Source organism: Spermophilus citellus, assembly GCF_964194105.1.
Source record: "Spermophilus citellus genome assembly, chromosome: 8".
Lineage (NCBI taxonomy): Eukaryota > Metazoa > Chordata > Mammalia > Rodentia > Sciuridae > Spermophilus > Spermophilus citellus.
This window is the reverse complement of record NC_138189.1, coordinates 50,290,160-50,317,328: the sequence shown is the minus strand read 5'-3', so window position 1 is coordinate 50,317,328 and position 27,169 is coordinate 50,290,160. Positions and strand designations below refer to the sequence as shown.

Genomic DNA, 27,169 nt, shown 5'->3' with positions numbered 1-27,169 from the left:
TTTCAAATAATCAATAATGTTTTACAACCAATGTTTAATGCTCTCTCAAGTGATATGCCCAATCTGGATGAACTATGGCCTTGTGCTGAGCTCTCTTTGTTTTAGAATCAAATTCATTAAGCAGTTCTTGTAACTTTCCAAACAAATGAGCGGAGTGGTAGCAAACTTCCATGCTGCCTCTAGAAGTTTCCACCTAGATGATAATGTGTAACTTCCTGTCACATTTCACAGGACAATCAAGTCACATGACTATGCTTGAGTTCAACACAGTAAAGATAAAAAGTATTCCATCTAGGAGGCATGTCTAGATAGGGATAACAAATATTTCAATAATTATAAATCTGTAAAAGTAAGCTAGGGCTCTCTGGAAAAACATATTTATTCAAAAAATAATGTGCTAAAATTAATTCACTATAACCATATAAGACATCCTGATTCTTCATTCAAAATCTATTAACTTATTTGCTTAGTTTTTAATAATCTGGTTTCTAAGAAAGATGTGAGATCCATAGTAGATAAGTGCAGGAACAAGTTCAAGAAATAAGAACCAGCAGCTTTGAGAGTAAGTACTCATCTTGGTAGAAGTGAATTGCTTCCAGATATGTATGTAAAAACATACAATGCCCTTCAAGTACTAAGGCTTAAAATGGAAATACTGTCTCTACTGTCCACATTCCACTAGTCAAAGTAAGTCAAAATGACAAGTCCAGCAACAGCAAGCATCTCTTCCTGAAGAAATGGGATGAGGATTAGAACAAATATTTACTAAAATTCATCAATTTGCAACAGTTCTTCAATTTCCCCCAAACCACTTAAATTACCTTTATCCACAAAGTAAAATAAGAAATATATTAGAGTGAGAAGAGTTTTCAGATTGGGTGAATTGAAAATATTTGATGTTTAAAGAAGTAGGTATGTTCTACTTTTTAGAAAACTGATGTCTTTTCCCAAATGATGCTGTGTATGTTAAAATCGGGGTTCCTGAATCATTAGGGAAATTGATGACACATTTTATGATTTCACATATTTTTTTGTGTGTGTATAAAATTTGTACAGTGTCTTTTCTACCCTGCACTAAGTATTTTTAGTTATATTTTCATAGCTCTGTATGTAATAATTTATATGTAATTTATCTTTCCATCTGTTCTTTCTGTGATTTTGTAGACATTTTTCTTCACTGTGTTTACTGTCAGTTTCTGGTTTACATATTATAATTACTCTTCCAAATGAATTTCTAATAGTTATTGTTTTTATATTACTTAATTGTCATTCCTCTAAGCAGAATCAATAGCATTTTGGAGTTATCACTTAATTTTAGAAGTTTAAGAAAGTGGTCCAAACTTTTACAAAGAAGTGGTTAGCACCATTGCCAGCCCTGAGCATTGTGGAATCTTAGCTCTTAACAGTACCACTCTTACTGTTACCAGCAAAGTCTTTGATTAATTTGATCAATTTTGAGATAAAAATCAAGGAGAGACAAGCAAATAGCAACCAAATGAAATTTTATTGGAGTTTATGCTTGAGCATAAGGGAAATAATGCCCAGGTCAAGTGTTCCTGACTGGCTTTCCCAATGCACAAGGAATAAAGATTATAAAGCCAAAGAAGTGGGCTCATGCAGACTGACAGTCACTTGCTGTGTATAATCTCAGGATTTTTGCACACATTTTGTCAGCTATTTGATCTGGCACCAGGGTTTTCATTTGAAGTGGTGATTTGCACACATGCCTCAATTCAGTCTGAACTAGACTCTTGACTCACAAAAGATGGTCAAGACACTCACTGCTGCCAATCCAGGAAATTATATCTTAGTCGTATCCTGGCAGAAGTTGCAGGACAGCATTGAAGAAGAATCAGGAGCTCCTGGATCTGGTCATTGGTGGAAAACATTTTTTCTTTTCTTTTTTTCTTTTTCTTTTTTTTGAAAGCAGCTTTTATTCAGTGTTATTAGGTGGGAAACCTTGGGAAGAGGGTCCTGCTCTAAATACAAGACAATTTTTCTCTAAAACAGAACTTTATTTTGAATGTGAAAAAGCTTTTTCGTGTCCATGAAATGAAATATGAGATAAAGTAATAATGCACCAAATGTCAACTATAATCAGTTAAAATTTAAAAGTGAATTTTGGGGTCAACTAACAAGTACCATTTACCTTTCTATTTACTATTTTATGTTTCAATTTCCTCTGATGAAAAATTAACATTAATAAAGAGAGTTTTGGGGTGGCCAATGCAGAAACACTTATTTTTCCCATTTGTGCAATTAGTTGTGATTTATGAAAATGAATAAATTACTGTGATGATAATTTGTCCTTTTTACGATGCTAAAAACTGGCTACAAAATAGAAGTTATTATGAATAAACTCCCTGATGAAGCCTCTGGGACATCAATTTAACAATCAAAAGGTCTTATGTGCTCTGTTAATTATCATCATCTTTTTGTGTTCTGAGTACAACTAAAGGACTGAAAGGGCAGATAAGCACAGTCTTGTGGCTAATTGAGTAGATGTATGAATCAATTAGTGGTTAATTTTTTTCTTAAGTTTTTGTCTAAAAGCGCTGTAGAAAGGGCAGATCTCAAAAACTCATTCAGATCAGAACTTTTCTGAGATGAAATTTAAGAAAAATTTTGTTAGAAGTTTTAATACAATCCCATTCAACAAGTAGGTTTCTTTCAGGAAAACATAATCTTAGCTTAAAGGAGTGCAGCTTTGAGGGGAAAAAAAAAAAGTCCTATGTAGAATTAGAAGATTGTCATTCAAATTATTATGATGTAAAAAATAGCATAGTATTCCATTTAAGAAAGATATTGCTAATCTGATTAATGAATGTGAATTTTTATACTGTTTTCACATGAATTTACATAAATTCATTGTTTACTTTTACAAAAGCTAAAATTTCATTATGTGCTTTGCAGAATACTAACTGTTGCCACAAAATTTATAGTCACAGCAGGTCATTATCCTCAAGATCCTTATAGGTTGAACAAATATAAAATAAGTTACCCTCATAAGGTGCCAAAGGAACACACACTAAATCCTTATTGAGAGGTTGTTGCTCATCAAAAGTTTTCAAAATCTGGGAGCCCTTGAAAAAACTGATGGACAAATATTTGTTACTCTAGGAATAGCACAGGCTTTAGGCTACCCTCTTAGAGGAAGTAACATAAAAGTGATGAGGGAATAAATAACTGAGATAAAACAATGGAGTCTATTAAAATAAGTCATGTTTTTAAAAAATAAGTATTAGATGTCAATCATAAAAATTGCAATTAAATGCAAAGTGCAAAAAATATAAATGTATATTACATTCTCTATAAACCAGTTTTCTAATATTTCCTAAAATGTTTTAGAGAGGAGTAATGATATAAAATATTAAAAACTTTTATATTTACAGAATTCCTCACATAAGTGAGAATTAATATCATTGCCTAAGACTTAAATCTTACAATTTTCTTATAAATTAACCACATAGTTAAATAAATAAAAATAATTCTCACAATTTACTGAATCTTTATAGTCTTATTAAGCCAAAGAATATAATTTTTATTTATTTATTCATTATTAGAATAAAATTAATAATATTAATAAAAATTGCCTGGTCAATTATTATGTGCTTGACTATGCATTTTTCACTTAACTCTTCCATAATAGAGTTAAGGTGATCTTAATGTAGCACAAATAAATAAAATGCATGCTTGTATAATTATCGTATATTTCATCAAGCTTCTATTCATATTCAGAGAAAAGATATATTTTTTATTAAATGATCAAATGAAAATAATCAGAACTGGAGGATGTGAATTCCAATTTGAGAGTTTGATAAGAATAAAGCCAAAAAGTCAAAAACCACTATGATGGCTTCATCCATCTTCATCCGTTTGATGGTAATATCATCTTCAAGAACGTTATAATTTAGATGAGTAAAATTTTCTTTTATTCATTTTTATACTTTAAAGAGGTAGTTTTAGTAAATTAAGACAAAAAAATTGGTCAAACCATTATTCAGTTAAAGGATCCAAATACCATACCTTGAATGTATTTTAATGGACCTTTCAAATATTTAGCTGGAGATTTTAGTAACATAAACATGGGGCTTCTAAAGGTGATTTTTCACATGCTAAATCTGACATAAACATTTCCTTCTATGCTACATAAATCAATTTCATGTTCTTATACTTCCTTTTGCATTATGTCATATTTTTAATTGCTAATTTCATGAGTTTTGAAGACAGAAACTGGATGTTTAGGACAGAGAAAATTGCAAAATATGTTTTAGAGATAAATCTTTGACTAAACTCATAAAATAACATAATTATTGACATCCATAAATATAATTTTTAAAAGCTATGTTATTATTTGTAATGTATCAAGATGGCAAATTAGCAGTAATTAAAAGCTAAACAAACTAAATATGCTTACTTTATAAAAATATTATTCCCTATTCATATTAAAATATATTTCCTTCTTAAATGTATAGAAAAAAATTACACTTTTTCTTACGTTTTCTCTTTTCCTTTTTCAGGTGACACAAACAGCTACTATTCATGATGTTAAACAAAAGTTTCATAAAATATGTAAGTTCTACATATAATTTAGAATATGTATTAATTTTTTTCAAAATAGCTCTAATTTATGTATAAGAATAAGTTAAATATTGTGATAGCAAGAGTTATAGAAATCATATTTTCGCAGGGAACTAAGAGTTAATTCTTCACTGTAAATATTTTCACGTTTAACACAAATTTGTGCTTTATTCTTTAGCAATATATTTTTGTTTATTAGTATTATTTTATTTATTTCACCCATTTTACTTTATCATAAATTATTTCTTTCCGTCATTTAAATTTATTTTATCCTAAAAGAATAAAACTCATTAATTGACGTAAAGTATTTATATAAGCAAATATATTATCCCATTATTTATACTGGTCAAATTTTTTCCACATAGAAATTCTTAATAGAAACATGCATATTTTATTACTTAATTTTATTTTTGTATTTGTTATTCTTTAATTTGTGTATTAGAGGTATTTTTTAAATTAATTTTTTAAAAAAATAAATGACAATACAATTCTTTTTTAAAAAATATTTTATTAGTTGCTCTTGACAATACAATGATCATACATTTGATTCAAATGGGGTATGAATTCTCATTTTTCCACATGTACAGGTTGCAGGATCACATTGGTTATATGGAGGTATATATATAGCAATACTAGTGTCTATTGTCTTATTACACATATACAGCACAATTTTCCATATCTCTGGTTGTATATAAAATATGTTTACACCAATTCATGTCTTCATGCATGTACTTTGGATAATGATGTCCATCACATTCCACCATCATTGCTAACCCCATGCCCACTCCTTTTCCTCCTGCCCGCCCTATCTAGAGTTGTCTATTCCTCCCTTGCTTCCCCTGCCTACTCCGTTATGAACGTTATGAATCAGCCTTCTTTTTTTTTTTTAAAGAGAGAGTGAGAGAGGAGAGAGAGAGAGAGAGAGAGAGAGAGAGAGAGAGAGAGAGAGAGAGAGAATTTTTTAATATTTATTTTTAGTTCTCGGCGGACACAACATCTTTGTTGGTATGTGGTGCTGAGGGTCGAACCAGGGCCGCACGCATGCCAGGCGAGCGCGCTACCGCTTGAGCCACATCCCCAGCCCAAATCAGCCTTCTTATATCAGAGAAAATATTCAGCATTTGTTTTTTGGGGATTGGCTAACTCCACTTAGCATTATCTTCTCCAATGCCATCCATTCACCTGTGAGTAATAACTATGATTACTTTCTGAACAGGGTTCATTACAATTTACTTAAAATATTTATATTTGGTATACTTTTTGTAGATTTTTGTTTTTATATCTTTTTAATGAAATTTATTGTAATCATTAAACATTGTAAAAATGTCTGTAATTACTGGGAACCATGTTTTTTACTCACTTTATTTTTTGAGCACTTTTATTTTGTACAGAAAAAAATTAAATGGAAAATACAGACATTTTACAACTACTGATGACCCAACACATGCCTACTTTCTCCTGTTTTAAGTATCCCCCCCAAAAAAATGGTGTATTTACTATCATTGATTATAATTTCAATCATAATGACAAAAATCACTGGGGTTAACTTATGGTGTTTATTTCATATTAGTTTTGCTAGAGAGCATTTAAAAAAATTGGGACTTTTTTGAACAATGCTTCTTTTGTAAAAATAATCTTGAAGTTGACGATTAAATGTATTAAGCCATTTAATAATATTGAAGAGAAAAAATGACATTTCATTATTTTCTTTTAAGAAAAATATAGAATACATACAGAATACTTTCTGTAAATATAGCATTATCTCAGGAATAATGACTACTTCAGAGAAGGTAGAAGATTGTCATTAGCCTTCAAAAAAAGGCTCATATAACCAATGTAACAAAAAAATTGTAAACATTTTGGGGAACAACTGTTTAGAATTTAGAATTGAAATAATATATGGGAAACATATATGGGGAGAAATATAATTCTTTAAAAAATTCTTACATAATTTTAAATTCTTGAGGAGGCAAGTACTGATAATTTAAAAAAGAGACAAAAATTTAAAAAAAAGAAAATAGCACAGCATTGTAATGAGATTAAAACTAAATACCAATAGAATAGAATAGAAGAAAAATGGACAGAACCACATAAATACAGTCATCTGATACTTGACAAAGGTGCCCAAATCATATATTGGAGAAAAGATACCCTTGTTATCAAATGATGATAGGAAAAGAAGATATCTATATGTTCTAGGAAAATGAAACTATATCCCTATCTTTCACCCTCCACAGAAGTCTGTTCAAAGTGGTTCAATGACCTACGAATTATGCCAGAAATCTTTGTCAGCTACTCCTCCAATGGGGGATTATTTTCCAGAATATATAGATAACTCAAAAATCTTAATGGCAAATGTGGGAACTGCCCTCCTACAGGGGTTGGGGAGAATTGCTAGACCAGCTAATGTCTCCAGGCGGAGCCAGAGGGTAAGTGTCCAGGACCTGGCCCGCCACCCAGCCTGGCAAAAATCACACCGAGTTGGGAGTTGAGTCAGCCGAGATGACGCAGCAACTGCACTTTAATTGCAGAGGGGGAGGACTTATATAGTGGAAGAAAGAAGACAAGGGGTGGGCAAAGGCAGGAGCCAATCAGAGATATGTGCGGCCCTGTTGCTGGGGATTTATTCTTTGTGTTTGCGGAAGCCATATCTTGGGACCATTCAGGCACTTATGTGTAAATCATTTCCTCATTTCAATTTGCCAGGTACACGGAAATTCCACAAGATCAGAATCACAAGACTGTTTTTTCATGCATTTGTAGCTCTGTGGTAAACACAGGCTCCAACAGGCAAAAACAAGTAACTCGATCAATAAATGGGCAAAAGAACTAAACATTTTTTTTTAAAGAAGAATTACCTATGGCCAACAAATATATGAAAAAAAAATGTTCACTACCTGTAGCAATCATGGAAATGCAAATCAAAACTATACTGAGGTTTCATCTCACTCAATTACAATGGCAATCATAAGGAACGCAAATAATAAGAAATAGTGGAGTAAAGGTACGCTGTGACATTGTTGATAGATAGGACTACAAATTAGTACCACTTTGAAAAGCAGTATTAGAATTCCTTGACAAATGAGGAATGGAACTCTTCTTCTTTTGACCCAGTCATCCCACTCCTTGGTTTTTACCCAAAATAAATAAAATCAGAGTATAGAGTGTTAGAGACACATGAATGTTCATGGGAGCACAATTCACAATAGTAAACTTATGAATTCAGCCCAGGTGCCTATCAACAGAAGAATGGGTAAAAGAAAATGTGGCATATATACAGAATGGAATTTTACTTAGCAATAAAAAAGAATGGAATTATGGCATTTGCTGGTAAATGGATGTAACTGGAGAACATCATGTTAAGTGAAGCAAACCCAAGTCAGAAACTCAAGAGTTAAATGTTTTCTTCCATGTTTGGAAACCATAATAAAATATGGAAACAAAATAAGACAATAGAAGGGAGATCCATGGAGTAGAAGAAGGGGGTAGGGGTGAAGATTGCAAAAAAAAAAAAAAGGAGAAACTGAGGAATAACATTAACCAAATTACGCTATGTACATATATGAATTTACCACAGTGAATTTCACTATTATGTATATTCTAAAGCACCAACTTAAAATCAATCAATAAATATAAGGAAAACTAATAGATTAGATGAAGGGGGATAGAGAAAGAAAGAAGAGAAGGAAAAGAGAAAGTCCTGGAGACTGAAATGGAATAAATTGTATTCTGTGCATGAAGGAGCATGTCAAAATAAAACCTACTATTATGCACAACTATAATTAACTAACAAAATATTTTTAAAATAAAATAAAAAGACATTAAAAAATAAATTGATCTTGGATTGTAGAAATGAGAAGACATTTGAAAATGACTTCTTTTTAAACTGAAAGATCAAAATATATTGTAAAATGATTGCACTGTAAAAATTATGTCAAGGTAATAAGTATATTTATTGTCTAAAAATGACATCTAAGTTTAATCTACTTTTTATGGTTTAAGTACTAGGTGTCCCCCAAAAGCTCTTGTGAAACAATTTATGAAAGTTTACAGGAGAAATTTATGAAAGTTTATTAGGTTATGAGAGTTTTAAGCTAATCAGTGCATTTATCCCCTAATAGGAATTAGCTGGGTGGTTTCTATAGGCAGGAAGGGTCTGGCTGGAGGAAGAGTAATGGAGCTCTTACTTGGCTTTCTCATGGCCATGTCCTGAAATGCTTTTCTTGAACCAAGAGCAATGGAAACAGCTGTCTGCAGACTAAAACCTCTGAAACTGTGAACCTGGAATAAACTTTTCCTCCTATAAAATTGTTCTTCTTAGTTATTTTGGTCACATGGTCAAAAAGGGGGACTAAAAACATTATGTGTATAAACAATCACCTTAAAAGAAAACTATGGCTTATTTTATGATGGTATACACACATTACAGTTATGTAAAACCTTAAATACTAGATTGAGAATTTTGGTGTTTATGTGATTGGGGCCCATTTCTATTAATTAGAAAAAAAATGAAGCCAAGCAACATTTAGAAAATCTTAGAAATATCTTAATGCATAAACTTGCTAATTAAAAATTAGCAATAACATGGTTAGTTGCAGTAGCTATAGTTAGACTTAAGGATTGGTTGACCATGATCATTTTCTTTTGCAGGCATACTTTGAGGCGTTAAGACGCTTATTTAAACTCTGACCTTTATACTTTTTAAAAAACTCTCTTAACTTTGACAGTTATACAAATTTATTTAAAGGCTATAAATACTCAGGCATGGTGGTACAGATCTGTAATTCCAGCTACTGGGAGGCTGAGGCAGGAGGGCCCCAAGTCCCAAAATTAGCATATGCAAATTAAGGAGATCCTATCTTAAAAATTAAAAAATGTTGAATATTTGGCTTAGTGGTAGAACACTACTGGGTTCAATCCCCCTATACCACAAAAAATAAATCATAAAATAAACTAGAAAAAGAAATAATTTTCAGCATTTTTTGCATTTATTATCCTATCTTTCAAAATCTTACTGTTCTTTAGTTGTCATAAATGAAAGAAACACAAAAGCATATTTTGCTGCACTACATTACAAAAAATATTTAAAAATCAATTCAGTTTTATATATTATACTTAATATGCTTGCCAAAGCATAAAATACATTTAAAAATACTGCTAACATTAGAATCTGGGATGATTTGGACAATGGTAACTTTTTAAAAATTGTGTGTTCATTGTTTTCAGATCTTATATACTTAGCATATTTTAAAACAAGATAACATTGAATTCTAAAGCATATATAAAAAGAATAATCATACATATACAAAACTGCAATATCAAATATTTACAAACTTACTCCTAGAGTTTTCAACACCTAAGAGATTTTTTTTCTTTTGTTTTTTCTGACACTCTTCATTTTCAGGACTAATCTTATAAGTAAATGAATAAATAAACAACTCTTATCATAACCCTGTGCTTTCAAACACTGTTTCCTATCTTTTATCTCTAACCTTGTTCCCTTAGTTTTTCCTAAGTGATAGTGATCTTGATATTTTGTCTCTCTACAACTTCTCCAACATAAGCTTTACATTTTATTTTAGAGTTTATTTGGCTGTTATTTTTTCTAACCCTTTACAATGATTATCTCAATGCTCTTCCAAGGTTAATAATTTTTAGTTCTTTGTTTTTGTAAGAATCACCATTTAGATGACTCTAAAGAAACAGAAATGAGGAAACCACACTCAATGTGTGTGTTGATAAGAAGGAAAGAGCAATGGCTTCCATGAAAGAGAAACAGCTGTGAAATTCATCTTATGTTGTGCTTACACATGCAAACATGTAACTTCACCTATTTCTTTTTTTGTCCTCACTCAGTGCTTCAAAAAATGAATGAAGTTACCTCTACTGGGACTACTCTGTTAGTCTTTCTTTATCTCTACACAGGTGCCCCTTAACACTTGTAATTATCACTACTCTCCTTGTATCTTCAAATGTCTCTTGGAGAACTTTGGCAATCTTCACACAATGTCCCTGTATGTCCCTATTAATTCCCATCTTCTCATAAAAGTTGCACAGAATAAACATTATTATAAGAACTGAGTGATCCTCCTGCCTCAGCCTCCTGAGTATCTGGCATTATAGGCATGGGACACTGCACCATGCTATTTATATATTTTGTATGATTAAAATAGTGTCAGAGCAGAGAAGATTTTGAAAAAGTAGAAAAGGTCACAGTATAAATAAGTCTCTTAAAGATTAAAACTGTGCTCATAAAAGACATTAATATGAGTGCTCAATAAATTCTTGAATCTTAAAGCTATTGAAACTAACCATGCTATGTTGTATTTTTCATTACCAATTATTCCCCTGGATATTTCTAAAAAGGATTATGTGAGTCCAGGTGACACTGTGACACAAAATATGTGACTATATTCTAAAATTTCAATAAAGATTTAAAAACTTCATATTTATTTTTAATTACATATTAAAGAGCTGTCATATTATTGTTTCAGGTTATTCAAGTCAACTATTGTCTCATTTATTTTCTATTTTAACTGTAATTTATCTTAAAGTACAATATGTATTTATTTGAATATGTTTAAAATAAAAAATTAACAAATTTATAGATCCATTTGGCTTTTATTAGTAATGTATGATCACTTCAATGATTGTTTAGTGGGGATAAAAACATAGTGTAATTTAAACCATGTTTTTGAAGTTAGGTGAAATATAAAAAGCAATGAGTATTTGAAGAATATTACAATTCAAACTTTCTGAATTGGCAAATCATATACCTTTTAATATGATTCTTTCAATTATGTGAATAATTATATTTTGAAAACATTAAAATTTACACAGAACTAGCAGGATGAACCATGTGAGATTTTGATTCAAGTGAGTATATGTACCAAACAAATACTAGTTTTCTTTGTAGATAGTGGTAAATACTATGGAAAGTTTCTTGAGATTAAAATTGCAATTTTTTATCAATTATTAAGTAATCTATGTTTTATAGTGTTTTCAGATCATGTTTCTTTTAAAATTATCAAAATCATTTCGGATAAATAAAGAGTAAAGAAAGAAAGTCATTATAAATAAAACCACTATGTAGAAGAGTACTTTACATATATTCTGCTCCCAAATTTTGTGTGAACTTGACATATATTTGTCAAAGTTAATTTAGAAAAAAAATGTGTGTTTAAGATAACAAAAGGAAACTGTGAAGTGTTAGGAATAAAGTGAGCTTTTGTCTTTTGATGTTAGTCTTGTTACTATTTATTTTTATGTCCTCAGACCTATAAATTATTAGCATCCTTATGCTCCTCAAACATTATCACTCAGATATTTACACAACTCTCAATTTTTGTCATCTTCTGGGATTGATAAAATGTGTTTTCATAGGACAATTTAGTTCCAAAATTGACAGGTTTAATCTTTACAAGACTGTCCCTCAATACTTCAAAATCAACATTTCTTATTCAAGCAAGTTTCTCTTTGTTAATTTTCTTATTTTCCACAAATGATTAAAACATTATTGTTTCTTGGTTTTTTATTTATTTTTTTATTGGTTGTTCACAACATTACAAAGCTCTTGACAAATCATATTTCATACATTAGAATCAAGTGGGTTATGAACTCCCGTTTTTACCCCAAATACAGATTGCAGAATCACATCGGTTACACATCACATTTTTACATACTGCCATATTAGTGACTGTTGTATTCTGCTACCTTTCCTATCCCCTACTATCCCCCCTCCCCTCCCCTCCCATCTTCTCTCTCTACCCCATCTACTGTAATTCATTTCCCTCCATGTTTGTTATCCCATTCCCCTCATAACCTCTTATAAAGGGAAATCACATGGAAATGGAGGGAGACCCTCATTGTTTCTTGGTTTTTTAGACAGTTGAATTGCCTTTAGAAAATTGTTTATTAAATTTAAATTTTCTCTTAGGCAGAGTACTCTTATTAATTTTTTCATGCTTGCTCATGTCTTTTTATACCAGTTAATAAGATTTCTTTATTTAAAAAAAAACAGTTATCAAGACTTACATACTTTCTTCCTATATGAGAATTGCCCTGAGTATCCTAATTTATACTCTCGTGTGTTTTTACATTTTAGAATGATTGCTAACATCAAATCTGAGCGTTGCCATCAAGTACTGTGTTTACAATACTGCATGTTCTAGTTTAGCTATTTTGCATTAACATTTTAAATAAGAGCAAATTTTATTAAATTTTATAAAATGCTTACTCATTGCCATGAACCTCCTAATACATTTCCATGTAGCAAATTTCTAAAATATCATGACAACCCTATAATCACTTAAGTACAATAATAATTTTCATTTAATGAATGAAATTCTTTAAACAAATTTATAAAGCTTGCTCAAGATCACATAGCTAATAAAAGTCAGAGCTGTGATTTACACAGAGGCAATATGTCTCTGTACCTGTCCTAAAACCAACTCTATTACCTCTTTTACTATTTTCTATTTGTCATCAATTTTAGATGACCAAACAATACTGGTTATTTTTTTGGGGGAAAGGCTATCATTAGTTCTCATATTTAAATAGGGAACTAGAAAGTTCATTTTAGAAATTGTGTAATGCGTAAGAGTAATGTAAATCTAATCACAGTTCACAATGAGTTATTCGTTACTACTACATAAAGAGCACAGTGATGCTAGTAATTCATAAAAACAGCTGTCAGTAGAAATAAGGAACAATGCAAATATGCCTCGAACTTGCTAATGTAATCTTTTCCTGTGAGACTAGTGGCAAATGAGCCAATGTAAAAAGTCAATGGATGATGAGCAATTGCAATGTAATTTGTACACTGACTCTGTGTCAAAAAAAAAGAAGTTTCTGAAAGAAAAAGCAAAATCATTTCCCCCATGAATTCTTTGTTATGTATTGGTTGACAACACCATAAAAGTTTCAACATTTATTATCTATTGGATTACTTGTCTCTGCAGTTCCTGTAAAGAACCATGGGAAGAAAAGCAAGGGAAAAAACAATGAAATTAATTTTAACCACACAAAGGGATATATAATTTATTATGGCAGTTGAGAAGCGTATAAATCTTTGCCAAGGGCTAGGGGATATAAAAAAATACCAAACTTTGAAAGTTTAAAGACTAGTAATTCAGGACAAAGATAACAGAACAGAAAGATTTATCACAAATAGTATGGAATAATGGGTGTTCTCGAGTGTTCTTCCACACTGGAGGAGACTTTTACACAAGAATCTCTTGATTTCTCACCAAAAAGAACTTAGAAAACTGGTTTATGCAACCAAAGAAAGAAGTGACAAAACAATTTGAATACTATTAAATCAAATTGTAGCTAATATTTTATCTCATGGTTTATTCAGTAAGAGAAATGATTACCCTCGTCAAAAATTTAGATGGAAAAAGGGGATAAGTTAGCAAGTTATTTATATTTATTCTTTGTAACTGTTATGATTACATTTTGGGAAAACTATGGGGAAAATGATTATTCTAGGAACTTTCTAGAAACATAAAAGGTTCATTAATACCTTTTAGCTAGTTGGTAGTAATAACAATTCTTTTGATACTGTATATAAATTTGAAGATTGCAATAAATTAACAAAAATTTTAGCATTGATGCTCTGGTCAGTAAAGAAATCTAAACAAGTGTGCCTACTGAACACACACACACACAAAAAAAAAATTCCATTCTTCTTTTTTCTCTTCCCCAGCTGGTCACAGCAAAAGAAATCCTAATTAGGTAGTTGCATCCTCAGTGAACATGAAACTTTTTCAGAAAAAATGTTTTCAGGAATTGCATTTTATCAATTTAAAATTAAACAGATATTCTATTCTTTATTTGGCATACTTTATAAGTTCTTTATATAACTTATATAACATACTGTTAATTTTTCTTCAATTTCCTAAAAGAGGAGTATCATAATTTTGTCACTCAGTAACTGTAATTTACCAAATTTTATTTTATATTATTTTTATTGCAAATGGACCTTGCCTTATTGGATCTAATTTAAAATACTGATCATATTTATATTACTATAAAATTTTGTTGTATATTCATATTCATGTACATATTTTTTATATTATATTGCAATATAAATTGGTACTCAAATGTGAAGAATCCTAGTATCTGATTATTGTGTATTTGCTTATATTTTTCCTTTTTTGCACAAACAATAATGTTCTAGAATATATTACTAAAGACTTTGCCAAAATTGTGAAATTTTCATTTTATATTAGTATTATTAATGTTACTCTGTGTAGTCATATAGTCACAGGTTTTCTCTTGAAGCTTGTAGGCATTTGTCAGAATATTTCAAATTTATCATTGCTTAAGCATATTTCAAAGTAACAATTCTTTTACGTTAATTAAAAAATGTGTAAATTTAAAACAAGAAATTTTGAGGAAAGTAGTTTCCTAACTTACAAATTTCAGGGAAATCAATGATTTATTTACTTCTATAGTTCCAAGTTACACTAAAAAATATCTAAAATGTGTATCATCCACCAGTATAATATCAAGGTCTGTAAATTTGGTGAAAAATATCCTTGAGACAAGACTACATTTCAAATCTATTCCACTTTACTAGTTATTATATAATGCTAATAATGATACGTAACAATACATTATTCAGAACGTATTTTCTTGTGATACATCACTAATGTTTTGTATTTTGAAATTTGCATAACGACATAGAAGCATAATAAAATAATCTTATCTATAAGCCTACTTGATTATTTCCACTAAAAGGTCCTTGCTGTTAGTACATCCCTTAAATTTCTTAAACCTATATTTTCTTTGTGGCTTCAATATAAACTATAATATAAACCCTTGGAACATGTTTGATTTCCAAGCTACATTTGGCATTTAAAATGGACTCTTCTCTCTGTGCCTACTTTAAAATACTGGCCAAATTTATATTGCTTACTGTCATTGAATGTTCATGTAAGTGTTGAAAATTCTATTTACCTATCTGATATATGATTGTTTGCTAAATCATAAGAGAATAAACTATTAGGAAGGGATGGCCATTTGCCTGTCAAGGTTCATGTAATAAAACTGTCATAACTAATAATAATTCTTAAACTGCATGAAGGGCGAGCCTGTCTATATATGGTTTGTTTCTCATTATGCTACAACATTAAAGCTGCATGCTGCTGTACAATGTCAGGTTTATTTTGATTCATCCTTTATAATATGCTGATGTTTCCCAAGCCTGCTATTACAGAATAATGTTTTATAATTCCCATACTCTAGATTGTTGAGTTAGCAATCTTTGAATTGGAGCAAGCATTTAACATTATAAGTGCCCCCAAATATAAAAAGAAATATTATATTTATAGCAAAGTCATTTCTTTCTTATGTATTTTTGAATATTCAACAATATGATGACATTTTAAACTCAATGGGAAGTAGATATCTGGATAGTAATAAAAATGGTTTATCCTATTTCCAAAAGGAATGCTCTCAATAATAAGAATCTTGAAGCAGATACAGTACAAAAAGCATTGTTAAAAAAGTTAAAGGCAGTGCCTCAAGCTTTAATAAATATATTTGTTTTTATTTTTATTTTATTTTTTGCTTTTGGCAGCTACAGTTTCTAAATTTAATTGCATTTTTAGTAGGGTTATAAGAATATTTTATGTATTATGAACAGTATAAAAAAGAAGGGGAGACTAGAGGCATGGCTTGAAGCTTGAAAAAGGCCCCTCTTTTCATTCTCTCCTGAGATTTTTCTGCTTAAGAAAATTTTCAGAAAGAAATGGAATGCATTGGTATGGATTTCATTATAATAAAATAAACACAAGCACTTAGACTCTTGAGAAATTTTATTGATTATACATTTTTATTTCAAGGAAAGGTAAATTATGCTATTTCTTCTTATATATATTTTACTAACATGGTTGGTTAAAAAATTTTGTAATTATTTACAGTTCCTAAAATAGGTCATATTTAAAGTTGTATAGATGCTAACATTTTAAATGTTATGAAAATACAGTTGATCTCACTGTTAAATTCAGATGTGGTAAACTGTAACAGTATTTGCAGTTATCCCAAAAGTTAACAGTATATCAATATATGATTTTCATGAGTGATTTTTAAAGACTATTTGCATATACTGTCTTAGCAAAGCATCCTATTTAATACAATGCTGATTATTTTTGTGAGATATTAATAGTTTACATTCTTACTATAATAAAATAATGTGTATACTAGATATAACAATGAATTGCACCATTATAATGAACCAACAAAAATATGGGGAAAAAGAAAAACAAATTCTTAAAAAGAATAAAATATTACCCACCTACTATTAATATAGTGTTTATCATTCTCCAAGAATTTCTCACATTATTCTATGGTGACACCTTCATTAGTCAGCTTTCATCACTGTTACTCTTAATTTTCCTGAGGAATATATTATTCATCTTTATTGCTACATAATAAGGGATATTTGTTTAAAAAACACAACTTCTCTGCCCATTTGTTGATTGGGTTATTTGTTTTTTTGGTTTTAAGTTTTTGAGTTCTTTGCATATTCTAGACATCAAAGCTCTATCTGAGATACTGATGGCAAAGATTTTCTCCCATTCTCTAATCTCTCCTTTCACGTTCTTGATTTCTTCCTTTGGTGTGAAGAAGCTTTTTTATTTTTATTTTTTTAAGGCCATCCCATTATTTATCCTTGGTTTTACTTGTACTTTAGGAGTCTTGAGGAAGTCAGTCCCCAAGCTGACATGATGGAAAGTTTGAACTAAATTTTCTTCTAGTAGGTACAGGGTACCTGGTCTAATGCCTAAGTCCTTGATACACTTTGAGTTGAGTTTTGTGCAGGGTGAGACATAGGGGTTCAATTTCATTTTCATTTTGGATACATACTTTTTTGTTTTTCTTATAATTGTTTTGTTTGTTTGTTTTGGTGTACTGAATATTAACTCGGGGACACTTTACTATTAAACTACATTCCCATCCCTTTTATATTTTGTTTTAATTTTGTGACAGGGTCTTGCTAAGTTACATGAAATGGCCTCAAACTCACAATCCTACAGTTTCAGCCTCTTGAGGCACTGGGATTACAGGAATACACCACCACACCTATATTTTCAAACACACACACACACATATGTATTTGTAAGCAAGAAATGTTAACCTGCTAGAATAAAAATTAACTTTTCTAGAATAAAAATTAAAATATTTTTTACTAAGTTTTAAATTCTTCTTTCACAGAGCTTAATACAAACACATTGAAGATAGATTTCTTTTTTTAATAGCCTTCTTTCTTTTTACTGAAAATAGTGATTCATGAGTCATCTATATCTTTCCACACATTTCACTGGTTTCTAAGAAACTAAAGGAAAAAAATCTCGTCAGCTAACCGGGAATAGTCACCCGTTTAAGGTACTGATCTCTACAGAGCTATGACAATGGGAAAGAAAATAAAAAGTTAAGTGACTGTAATGATGTTATATTCTCAGAATTCTTTAAGTTCCATTCTTTTTAGATTTTCTTATAAAATTCCCTACAATTATAATTCCATTTTTGTTTTTATAATTCAACACACAGCTTTAGAAGACTTTCAGACTTACATTACTGTAAAAGCATGAGGAAGAGTGTCCAATTATGTCCTTAGAGATTTAATTCCACAGAAAAGCATCAACATTCTCCATAACTGAACAGCTCATAAAAACAATGTCAAAAAATAAAATAAAAACACATCAATAATTCCTTTTTTCTTTCTTTCATTTTTTAAAGATTTTACTACATAATATTCTTCTTCCTAGAATTTTTGTCTCAAGGTGTAGTTAGTAAGAATAAAAAAAATTGGCCAATTTATACAGAGGAAATTTCTCTAATCATTTAGGCCAATCATTTGGAAGTATGTCAAACTGAAGGGGATTTGTTGTTGTTGATGATATTGGTTTTGTTTCTTTTTTAAGGTAATATTTGACCAGATTTCATTTACTTTCTTAAAGACAAATGCAATTTCCATTAAAAAAATTTCAATATTTAAAATTAAAGACATAATGTTGACAGAAAATTTTTGGCATTAAGAATGTTTTTTAAAATTATATTTTTGTTAAATATATTTTATCTTTAAAATTGGTTAATATGGCAGACAGTTTAAATTAACTATAATAGAGTTTATTGAAATATGTGCTATCTTTGTACTTTGTTGAAATAGTTTTCTTTGGCTGTGTAATGTTTAGCTTCTTAAAACAACAGAAATTTCTTATTTGTCAGTTGTATTAGACTTGGGTCTGAATGGGTGTCTCAGATTCTTTGCCCCAGTCTCAAAAGGCTAAAAGTAAGTTTCTGGCATTTTTCTAAAGGTTCTAGAACAATCTGCTTTCAATGTCTCATTGAGTAATTTGTCAGAAGCCATTCTGAACTATGACAGGCTTCCTATATTTCTTTTAGTGTTGCCTCACCATCTTCAAATCAATAGCCTTGCATCCAGTCTGTCACGCTTTCAATCTAACTTCTGTCACATCTCTTCTGACTCCAATCGGTGTCTCATGTAGACTGGACCCACAAAACAAATCCAGAGTAATCTATGTTTTTATTACATTTTCAATATCATTTTTAGCATGACATGTATCAAATTTTAAGTCTGATAATTATATAGAGTGAACATCTTTTAAGGGCCATTATTCTGCTTACTACATATCTTAAGTATTTTTATGTCTTTTAAATATCCTAACATTCAGTTCATTACACTGTAATATTTCTACATGTCTATATCAACTTTTGGATAGGAACATAGTAAAATGACTATCCTTAGAATCATCTAGATTCCAATTGTGCATTTAATTTCAATTATAAAATGGAAACATACTTAGCATTGCTTTTGTCATTGCTATCTCAGAGTCAAATGTCACAATTTTGAAATGAGTCAAGTTAACTACATACACTGTTTTCCAAGAAACATTAATTTTACTATAGGAGAATGTTTATTTCAAATAAAGATATTTTGGAAGACAGGGTGATTTATTTGGCTGAAGTTTATGTGAAAAGTTAATATCTGCCCAAGCTATATATCAACATAAATAATATTTCCTTGATTGAAAAATCACTAAAAAAAATCACTGAAAACTTCTAAGTTCAAGCATCTTTATCTGAGATGGGCAACATTATGATCAAAGCTGCATGGCTCCCCCAAGATTTATATACTACTTATATTTGCCTACCTTAATTTATATATCCATCTGTCCCTCCTGCAATAGACTTTGCATTCCATGATGCCTTTTTGCTGATGAATCAGGATTCTGCTTAAAAACAGCTTATTTCACTAATTTCTTCAGTAGAGATAGTACCATCTACCTTGTTGTCTATATAACCTTTTCAATAATGCACTCATACCATATTTGAATTGCTTGTAATTGCTTGTGTCTCTGTTGTTACACTGTGAGTTCCTTGAAGTGATGGAACATGTATTTCCTTTCATCATTCTTCAACTAGAAAAATACCAGTTTTAAACACCAGTAATAATCATTCTATCAATATTTGGTTAATCATTAGTCTGAGACCAAGAACAGAATAGTTATGACATAGATTTTGGATAGGACATAGCAGTATGACAATTTACTCTTTATCCTTAAAATCATCTAGAATCCACCATGCATTTCATTTCAAATATAAAGTGAATGCTGCCTAGCACTGCTTTTGTCATTGGTAGTCCAAAGTCAAATCTCACAATTTTGGAATGGATTAAGTAAGTGTATGTACATAGTTTTCTAAGCATCTTTAATTTTATTATAGTTTAAGAACTATATGGTAATTTTACTTTAGCTTAAGAGTTTTAAAATCTGTGTTGGTTATCTAATCTTATATGAATTACCAGTTAAAATTTCTGTTAAAACTTACTTTTAAAATGACCAATTCACAGGAGATTTTACAAATATCCCAACTATCTATACTTACTACAATAGTTAGGGTTCCCAAGAGAAACAAAATGACAGTGTGAGTGAGTGTGTGTGTGTGTGTGTGTGTTTGTGTGAGAGAGAGAGAGAGAGAGAGAGAGAGAGAGAGAGAGAGAGAGAAAGAGAGAGAGAGATTAAAAGGATTAAAAAGAATTGGTTCACCGGATTGTAGAGTTTTGGAGAATCCAAATTGATGGAATAGGCCACCAGACTGGAAACTCAGGAAAGAATTGCAATTTGAATTCAAAGGCTGTCTGCTGGCAGAATTATCAGTTATAATCTTTGAATGACCAGATGAGTCCTACCCACTTTATAAAGTGCAATCTGATTTATTCAAAATTTACCTATTTGTGAGTTATTCTCATCCAAAAAAGTATCTTCACAGAAATATCTGTGAAATTGTTTGGACACATTAGCTATATAATTTGATCTCTTATTAAAAGGAATATGATTGCTTATTCTATGTACCTTATCCATAGTTGGCATCTACAGGAAGCTTTTTTGAAAATATTATAAGGCAAAATTAGACAGTAAGCGAATTCAAATGGAAAAACTCTGCTCTTCTGTCATCATTCTTCATGGCGAGAAAACAAAACTATTTCAATATATTTTCTGCAATAACTTAAAATTAAAGTTGTATTCTGATCCAGTTTGTCTTTCCTTAAGTTATAATTTTCTGCAACATAGGTAATATACAATAACTTAAAGCAAATCCTGTTTCTATGCAGAAAGTAGAACCTTTATCTCTTTTTGTATTAAAATTTTTAAAAAGATACTATGTATTCTTTAAACACTAATAATTAAATAATGCTACATATTTCAAAATTTCTTATAAGTAGTGCCTTAGTTATTTTAGAACTCATATCAGAAAAATAATTTTTAAGAATTAGCTTCTACTTAGTTTTCTAAATAGTCTTTTTGCTTTCAACTGTGCTATAATTGTTTACATATAAATGTTATTATTTATCTCCATCTATCTTCAGTAAAGGGGTTTGTTTGTGGAATAAAATTGGCCTTCCAGAAATGTTAGAATTCTGTCTTATTAGACCCACTATTATTATACCTCTTCAAATTCACCATCACAATATGATATAACTTTTAGGATCTATTGTATCTGTGGTTTCACTTTCTACAGTTTTAGTTAGTTCTGTGTGAAAATATTAAGTGGAAAATTCTAGAAATTAATAATTCATAAGTTTTAATTTGCAAACGATTTACAGTAGTGTGATAAAATTTCAATCCTTCTCTTTCTCTGGCACATGAGTCACCCTTTTGGCCAATGTCTCCACACTGTGTATACTACCCTCTTGTTAGTTACATCATTTATCAGGTCATTTCTTACAGTATCATAGGTCTTGTGTTATCACAGTTCTTGTATTTGGATAACCCTTATTTGACTTATTAATAACTAAAACATATAAGAGTAGAAATGCAAAGGAGACAATGGGATATAAAACGTGCCTTTAGATGATGTGGCCATGTACTATTTTCAGAAGAAATGGGAGATCTTTAATGTGTCTCAAAGATCTGGACAATGTTGCATTGTAGCTTTCTTGCATTGCTGACACAAAGTGGAGGATGAGGAGGCTTCTTTCTGATCTGGAATTTTTTGTGTGTCTCCAGACAGTATTATCTAGGAAGGTACATGGTTCCAAAGGCTCATTCTTGTGAGACACACGTTCTGCTTTAGAAGATTTTTTTTATCCCCCTACACAGAAACTGCAGGAGTTGGTACATTGTAGAGTTTAAAGATCAACAAAATTTTCACCAGCATGGTAAACAACAAAGTGGAGAGAAGAGAAATACTTCAGAAAGAATAGGGGCAAGGTCTCCAGTTTGGAAAGAATTCAGAGACTATATGTGAGATAAGCCTTTCATGAGCAGGAGACTGGGAGGAACTTGCAGACAGTACTTCAGCACTATGCACCTCATTATGTGAAAGCCACATAGAAACATCTAGTGCAGAGAGGTGTGCAGGGATAACTTTTATATTGGTGGAAAAGAACTAAAAATGCAGTGAAAATAAAAACAATCAGCTGCAGCTGCACATTTTTCTTCAATGACAAGTCTATATATGAGAAAGTCAGCGGGTGTAAAGCCCATGTTGGAAATGTCTGTGGTACATTGCTAAGCTCAAAAAATCAGAAAATTCACACAGGATATATAGGCTTTAGAAGGGCAGGAATGTACTGTCTTATTATTCAAGAAAAGGGCTCAAACTAGAGATCTCTTGAGAGTGACTTTGAGAGGCACTCAGCTGGAATTTGAACTTGATCTGCACTGGCAGTTTTCCCAATCAGTGTCAGCTGTGTGAGAAAATTTCAGGAGCTGTGTTATACTTTATCATAGTCCCAGGGCCTTGTCAGAATTATGTCAATGCCAGGGCCTATGGAAAAACTTATTTCACACCTACTAGCCTACAGGGTCCCTATATAGCATCTACATCATTTGTGATTTTTCCATAGAAATAGCACTACTAGGATATAGATATAGAGAAATGAATGTAGAGGGACATTATCATGAAAGATTGGCTCATGTGATTTTAGAAGAAGTCCTGTGATCTGCTGTCTTCCATCAATGATCTGGAGATCTAGGAAAGCAAGAAGACTAGTTCTAGTACAAACCCTGTCTTAAGAACTGGTAGGGCCAAAAAAAAAAAAATGGTGTAATTCAGCTACAAATATAAATGTTCAAGAACTAGAAGTGTCAGGGTTTGAGTGCAGGAGAGATGTATGCCCTCCTCAAGTTGAGAACAAATTTGCCTTTTCAAAGCTTTTTTGTTCTGTGTGGGCACTTAGAAGATTGGATGATGCCTAAGCATGCTGGTGATGATCTGTTCTTTACTAAGTCTACTGATTCAAATGATAGTCTCTTCTGTATGTCATTTCCTTTCTTTTTTTTTATTGGTTGTTCAAAACATTACAAAGCTCATGACATATCATCTTTCATACATTTGATTCAAGTGGGTTATGAACTCCCATTTTTACCCCAAATACAAGTTGCAGAATCACATTGGTTACACATCCACATTTTTACATAATACCATTTTAGTGACTTGTATTCTGCTACCTTTCCTATCCCCTACTATCCCCCCTCCCCTTCCCTCTCATCTTCCCTCTCTACCCCATCTGCTGTTATTCAATTCTCTCCCTTGTTTTTTTTTTTCCCCTTTCCCCTCACAAACTCTTATATGTAATTTTGTGTAACAATGAGGGTCTCCTTCCATTTCCATACAGTTTCCCTTCTCTCTCCCTTTCTCTCCCCCCACTGGTCTAGATGAATGGATAAAAAAATGTGGCATTTATACACAATGGAGTATTACGAAGCACTAAAAAATGACAAAATCATGGATTTTGCAGGGAAATGGATGGCATTAGAGCAGATTATGCTAAGTGAAGCTAGCCAATCCTTAAAAAACAAATGCCAAATGTCTTCTTTGATATACAGAGAGCAACTAAGAACAGAACAGGTAAGAAGAGCATGAGGAAAAGATTAACATTAAACAGAGACGAGTGTATGTCATTTTCAAAGACATACCCTGTAGTGATATTTAGGAGTGAACTGGGCAGTTCTTAACACATACACATCAAATTAACCATTACTGTAAACCTCAGCCCCTGCTCCCCCAAGAAGCTGGGGATACAGTTTTCGATGTTTGTTCTAGTGCCTGTTGGCATCATGAGGATTCTGAATTCATCGGTGGGCCTCACTCCTTCTCACTGGCTGTTAGGACACTGACTGAGGCCCCCTCAAGAGGACTTTAACTGGAATCTGTTTGTGACTTAGAAAATCTTTGTCTTCTTTAAGAACTATCTCAGTCTTGGTGTGTAAAATAATAAATGTCATTATTTTAGGACAATAAAAACAAATGATGTGGAAAATAGAACTTCTTGGGTATTTTGAGATTGTAATCCCTATTTTCTTTTACCAGTTATTCTTTTATTTTTTTTTATGGTGCTGGGAATCAAACCCAGGGCCTTTTGCATGCAAGGCAAGCACTTTACCAGCTGAGGTATATCCCCAGCCCACCAGTTACTTGTTATTGAACACCATGATTGTTCTTGTGCGTTTGCTTTGTAGTTTTATTCAAAACCTCAAATCCATAACTTTTTAACTAAGAGTTATGTTTTAAATTACACTTGAAACTGCATGCACCATTTCCAAAATTCACCACAAATGTTTGCAAATTAAATAGTAGACAATTATCAAGTCTTTCACCTCAGTCTAATTTCCAATCTGAATCAATTGAACTAAAGATACTTCCTTTTTCACATTATTTATATAAAATGCTCTACATTTGATTCTCTTCTATTAGGACACGATGTCTCATACCACACTTACAATCTCAAATTTCAAATTATTATATCAAAAATTGTTTAAAAAGTATATATATATATCTCCCAAACTGTACTGTTATAGGTATATAGAGATAGAGAAACTTAAATAAAAATGTAGTACAGATTATATATAAATATATGTGTATATATACACATATATGGGTTATATATACACATACACATATATTGGTGATATTGTTGTTATAATGTTATACACCTGGATGTTTCCCTATGATTTTGCTACATTTTTTCCATACCAGTTGTTAATGGTAATTGGTTTACAATGCATTCACTCATACATTCCAGAAATACTTATGCATGGAGCATTGTATTTAGGGATAGAGTATGTCTTTTTATCTACTAGAATTAAGGGAGATGTATTTTCTTCCAAGATTTATATTCCCAGGCTTTGGGAAAGATATTTTTCTGCAGCTGGGAAGGATAATTTTCTCTCCACAAACCATGACATTTTGTTTACTCCTTACTTTTTAAAATCTATGGCTGTTAAGGATAATTGATAATTCATATTTGATAGTAATATCCTGAAAGATTTATTTATCAAAAATCTTCCGGAACATTCTGTAAACAAAACATACTTTTGTGACCTGAAACAGCTATTAAATAATTTGTGACATGGAATTATTTTAATTATTTTCCATTTAACAACATTTAGCTAATTACCTGAATAAAATTTCTAAGCTTTTTTGTTCTGTGTGGGCCCTCAGTAAAATGCTGACTTTGCTTGGAAAGAATATGTTAAGTAAACTTTGTGTGTGTGTGTGTGTGTGTGTGTGTGTGTGTGTCCCTGAGCACATGTCCACACATACATATATTGGTGGCAGTCCAAAAAAAAAAAAAAAAAAAAAAACACTTAACAGATAATTTAGAGTTGGGTAAGAGATGGTTCTTTGATTTATTTCCTGATGTACACCTGATTGGGACTGTTTATAGTGTTTATTTTTATTTCCTATAACAGTAAGTAGCTTGCATTTAATTGATAAATAGGATTAGAGAATCAATATAATGTGGAATTTATAATGTTGATACCCATATTTGTTAGCATGGTATCATTTATCATTTTTTTACATGAACTAACAGTAACTGAACACCAACTAAGCAACACAAACAGATGAAGATATAAACTAATAACAAACGCTGTATTATGCAATATGTTTCTTACCAGATTTCATTCCAACATTTCCTCTGGCTTTAAAATGTTTTTTATCTATTTTACACTTGTTTGTTAATTTTAGCAGTGGAAAATACTTTTACATATATTTCCTTTTCCTATTCACTCTTTTTTTAAAGATAAATATTTATGTTTTTGAAGTATTATTTTATTTTGAATCTTTTAAATGGTGCTGGTATTTTTATTATGACTATTACTATTATTTTTAGTGATCATAATTCAGAGTTGTGAAGATTTTAAGTTATTTTCTCTTAATTCTATTTATTACCCCTGTTATTTTCACAGTATGATTTTTCAAAAAGAAATTTCAAATTATATGTATAATGTTTTAGTAGAAATGCAAACAAAAATATAAAAAGTACAAATAATAAATTTTTACTGTTGTTGATATACTTTAATGAGCTCCTACTATGTATTGATAATTTGCACTTTATTTCATTTAATCTCACAATATCCCAAATAGTGAGATAACTCTGCTATCCATCATATTTACTTTTACTTTGGTAAATAGGTGACTAAAGTAAGAATCACAAAAGTTATTTCCCTATTATATATATATATATATATATATATATATATATATATATATATATATATAACAACTGGCAAATCATTTTCTGAAGAGATAGGGAAATTATTTACTACAAATAACTAATCTCAAATTAAAGTAAAATTATGGTATGTATATAACTTTTTCCAGTTCTTTAAAAGAAGCCTGGATGTTTATTGAAATCTCATAAAATCACCCATTTCTATGTCAATCTTCTAACCACCATATGCTGGTGATCAAAATGTTCAACAGTGCCTGTTCTCACAGAGCTTGCACAATAATGAGAAATGGACTTTAAATATCTTAATGGAATATAAAATAATTTCAGAGAGAAAGATCAAAAATTACAGGAGAGGAAATATAACTTCATGATAACCTGGGATTTGCTGTCTTGTAGTGTCAGGGAAATGACTTCCATGTGGAAGTTGTTCATTAATTCAGAGATGGAACAGTTGAGCTTAACCAGAGTCAGGGTTGCCAGTTAGTAAGACAGAAGGAAAGTAAGGCAAAATAGAAAACCCTTTTTTTCAGGGTGTGATTTTAGGTAACAATTCTAGAATTTAACCTTGAATAGTGTGAAACTTTAAAGAACTGAAGA

At 30.9% G+C, this 27,169-nt stretch overlaps 1 protein-coding gene across 1 annotated transcript in view; it reads left to right on the top strand.

Annotated features, from left to right (window-relative positions):
* TECRL (trans-2,3-enoyl-CoA reductase like) overlaps positions 1-27,169 on the top strand; it is a 91,489-nt gene that overhangs the window by 15,460 nt on the left and 48,860 nt on the right. Inside the window, exon 2 of the mRNA XM_081303239.1 lies at positions 4,521-4,572. Within this exon, the coding sequence (XP_081159365.1) occupies positions 4,521-4,572 (52 nt within the window). The remainder of the gene's footprint in view (positions 1-4,520; positions 4,573-27,169) is intronic.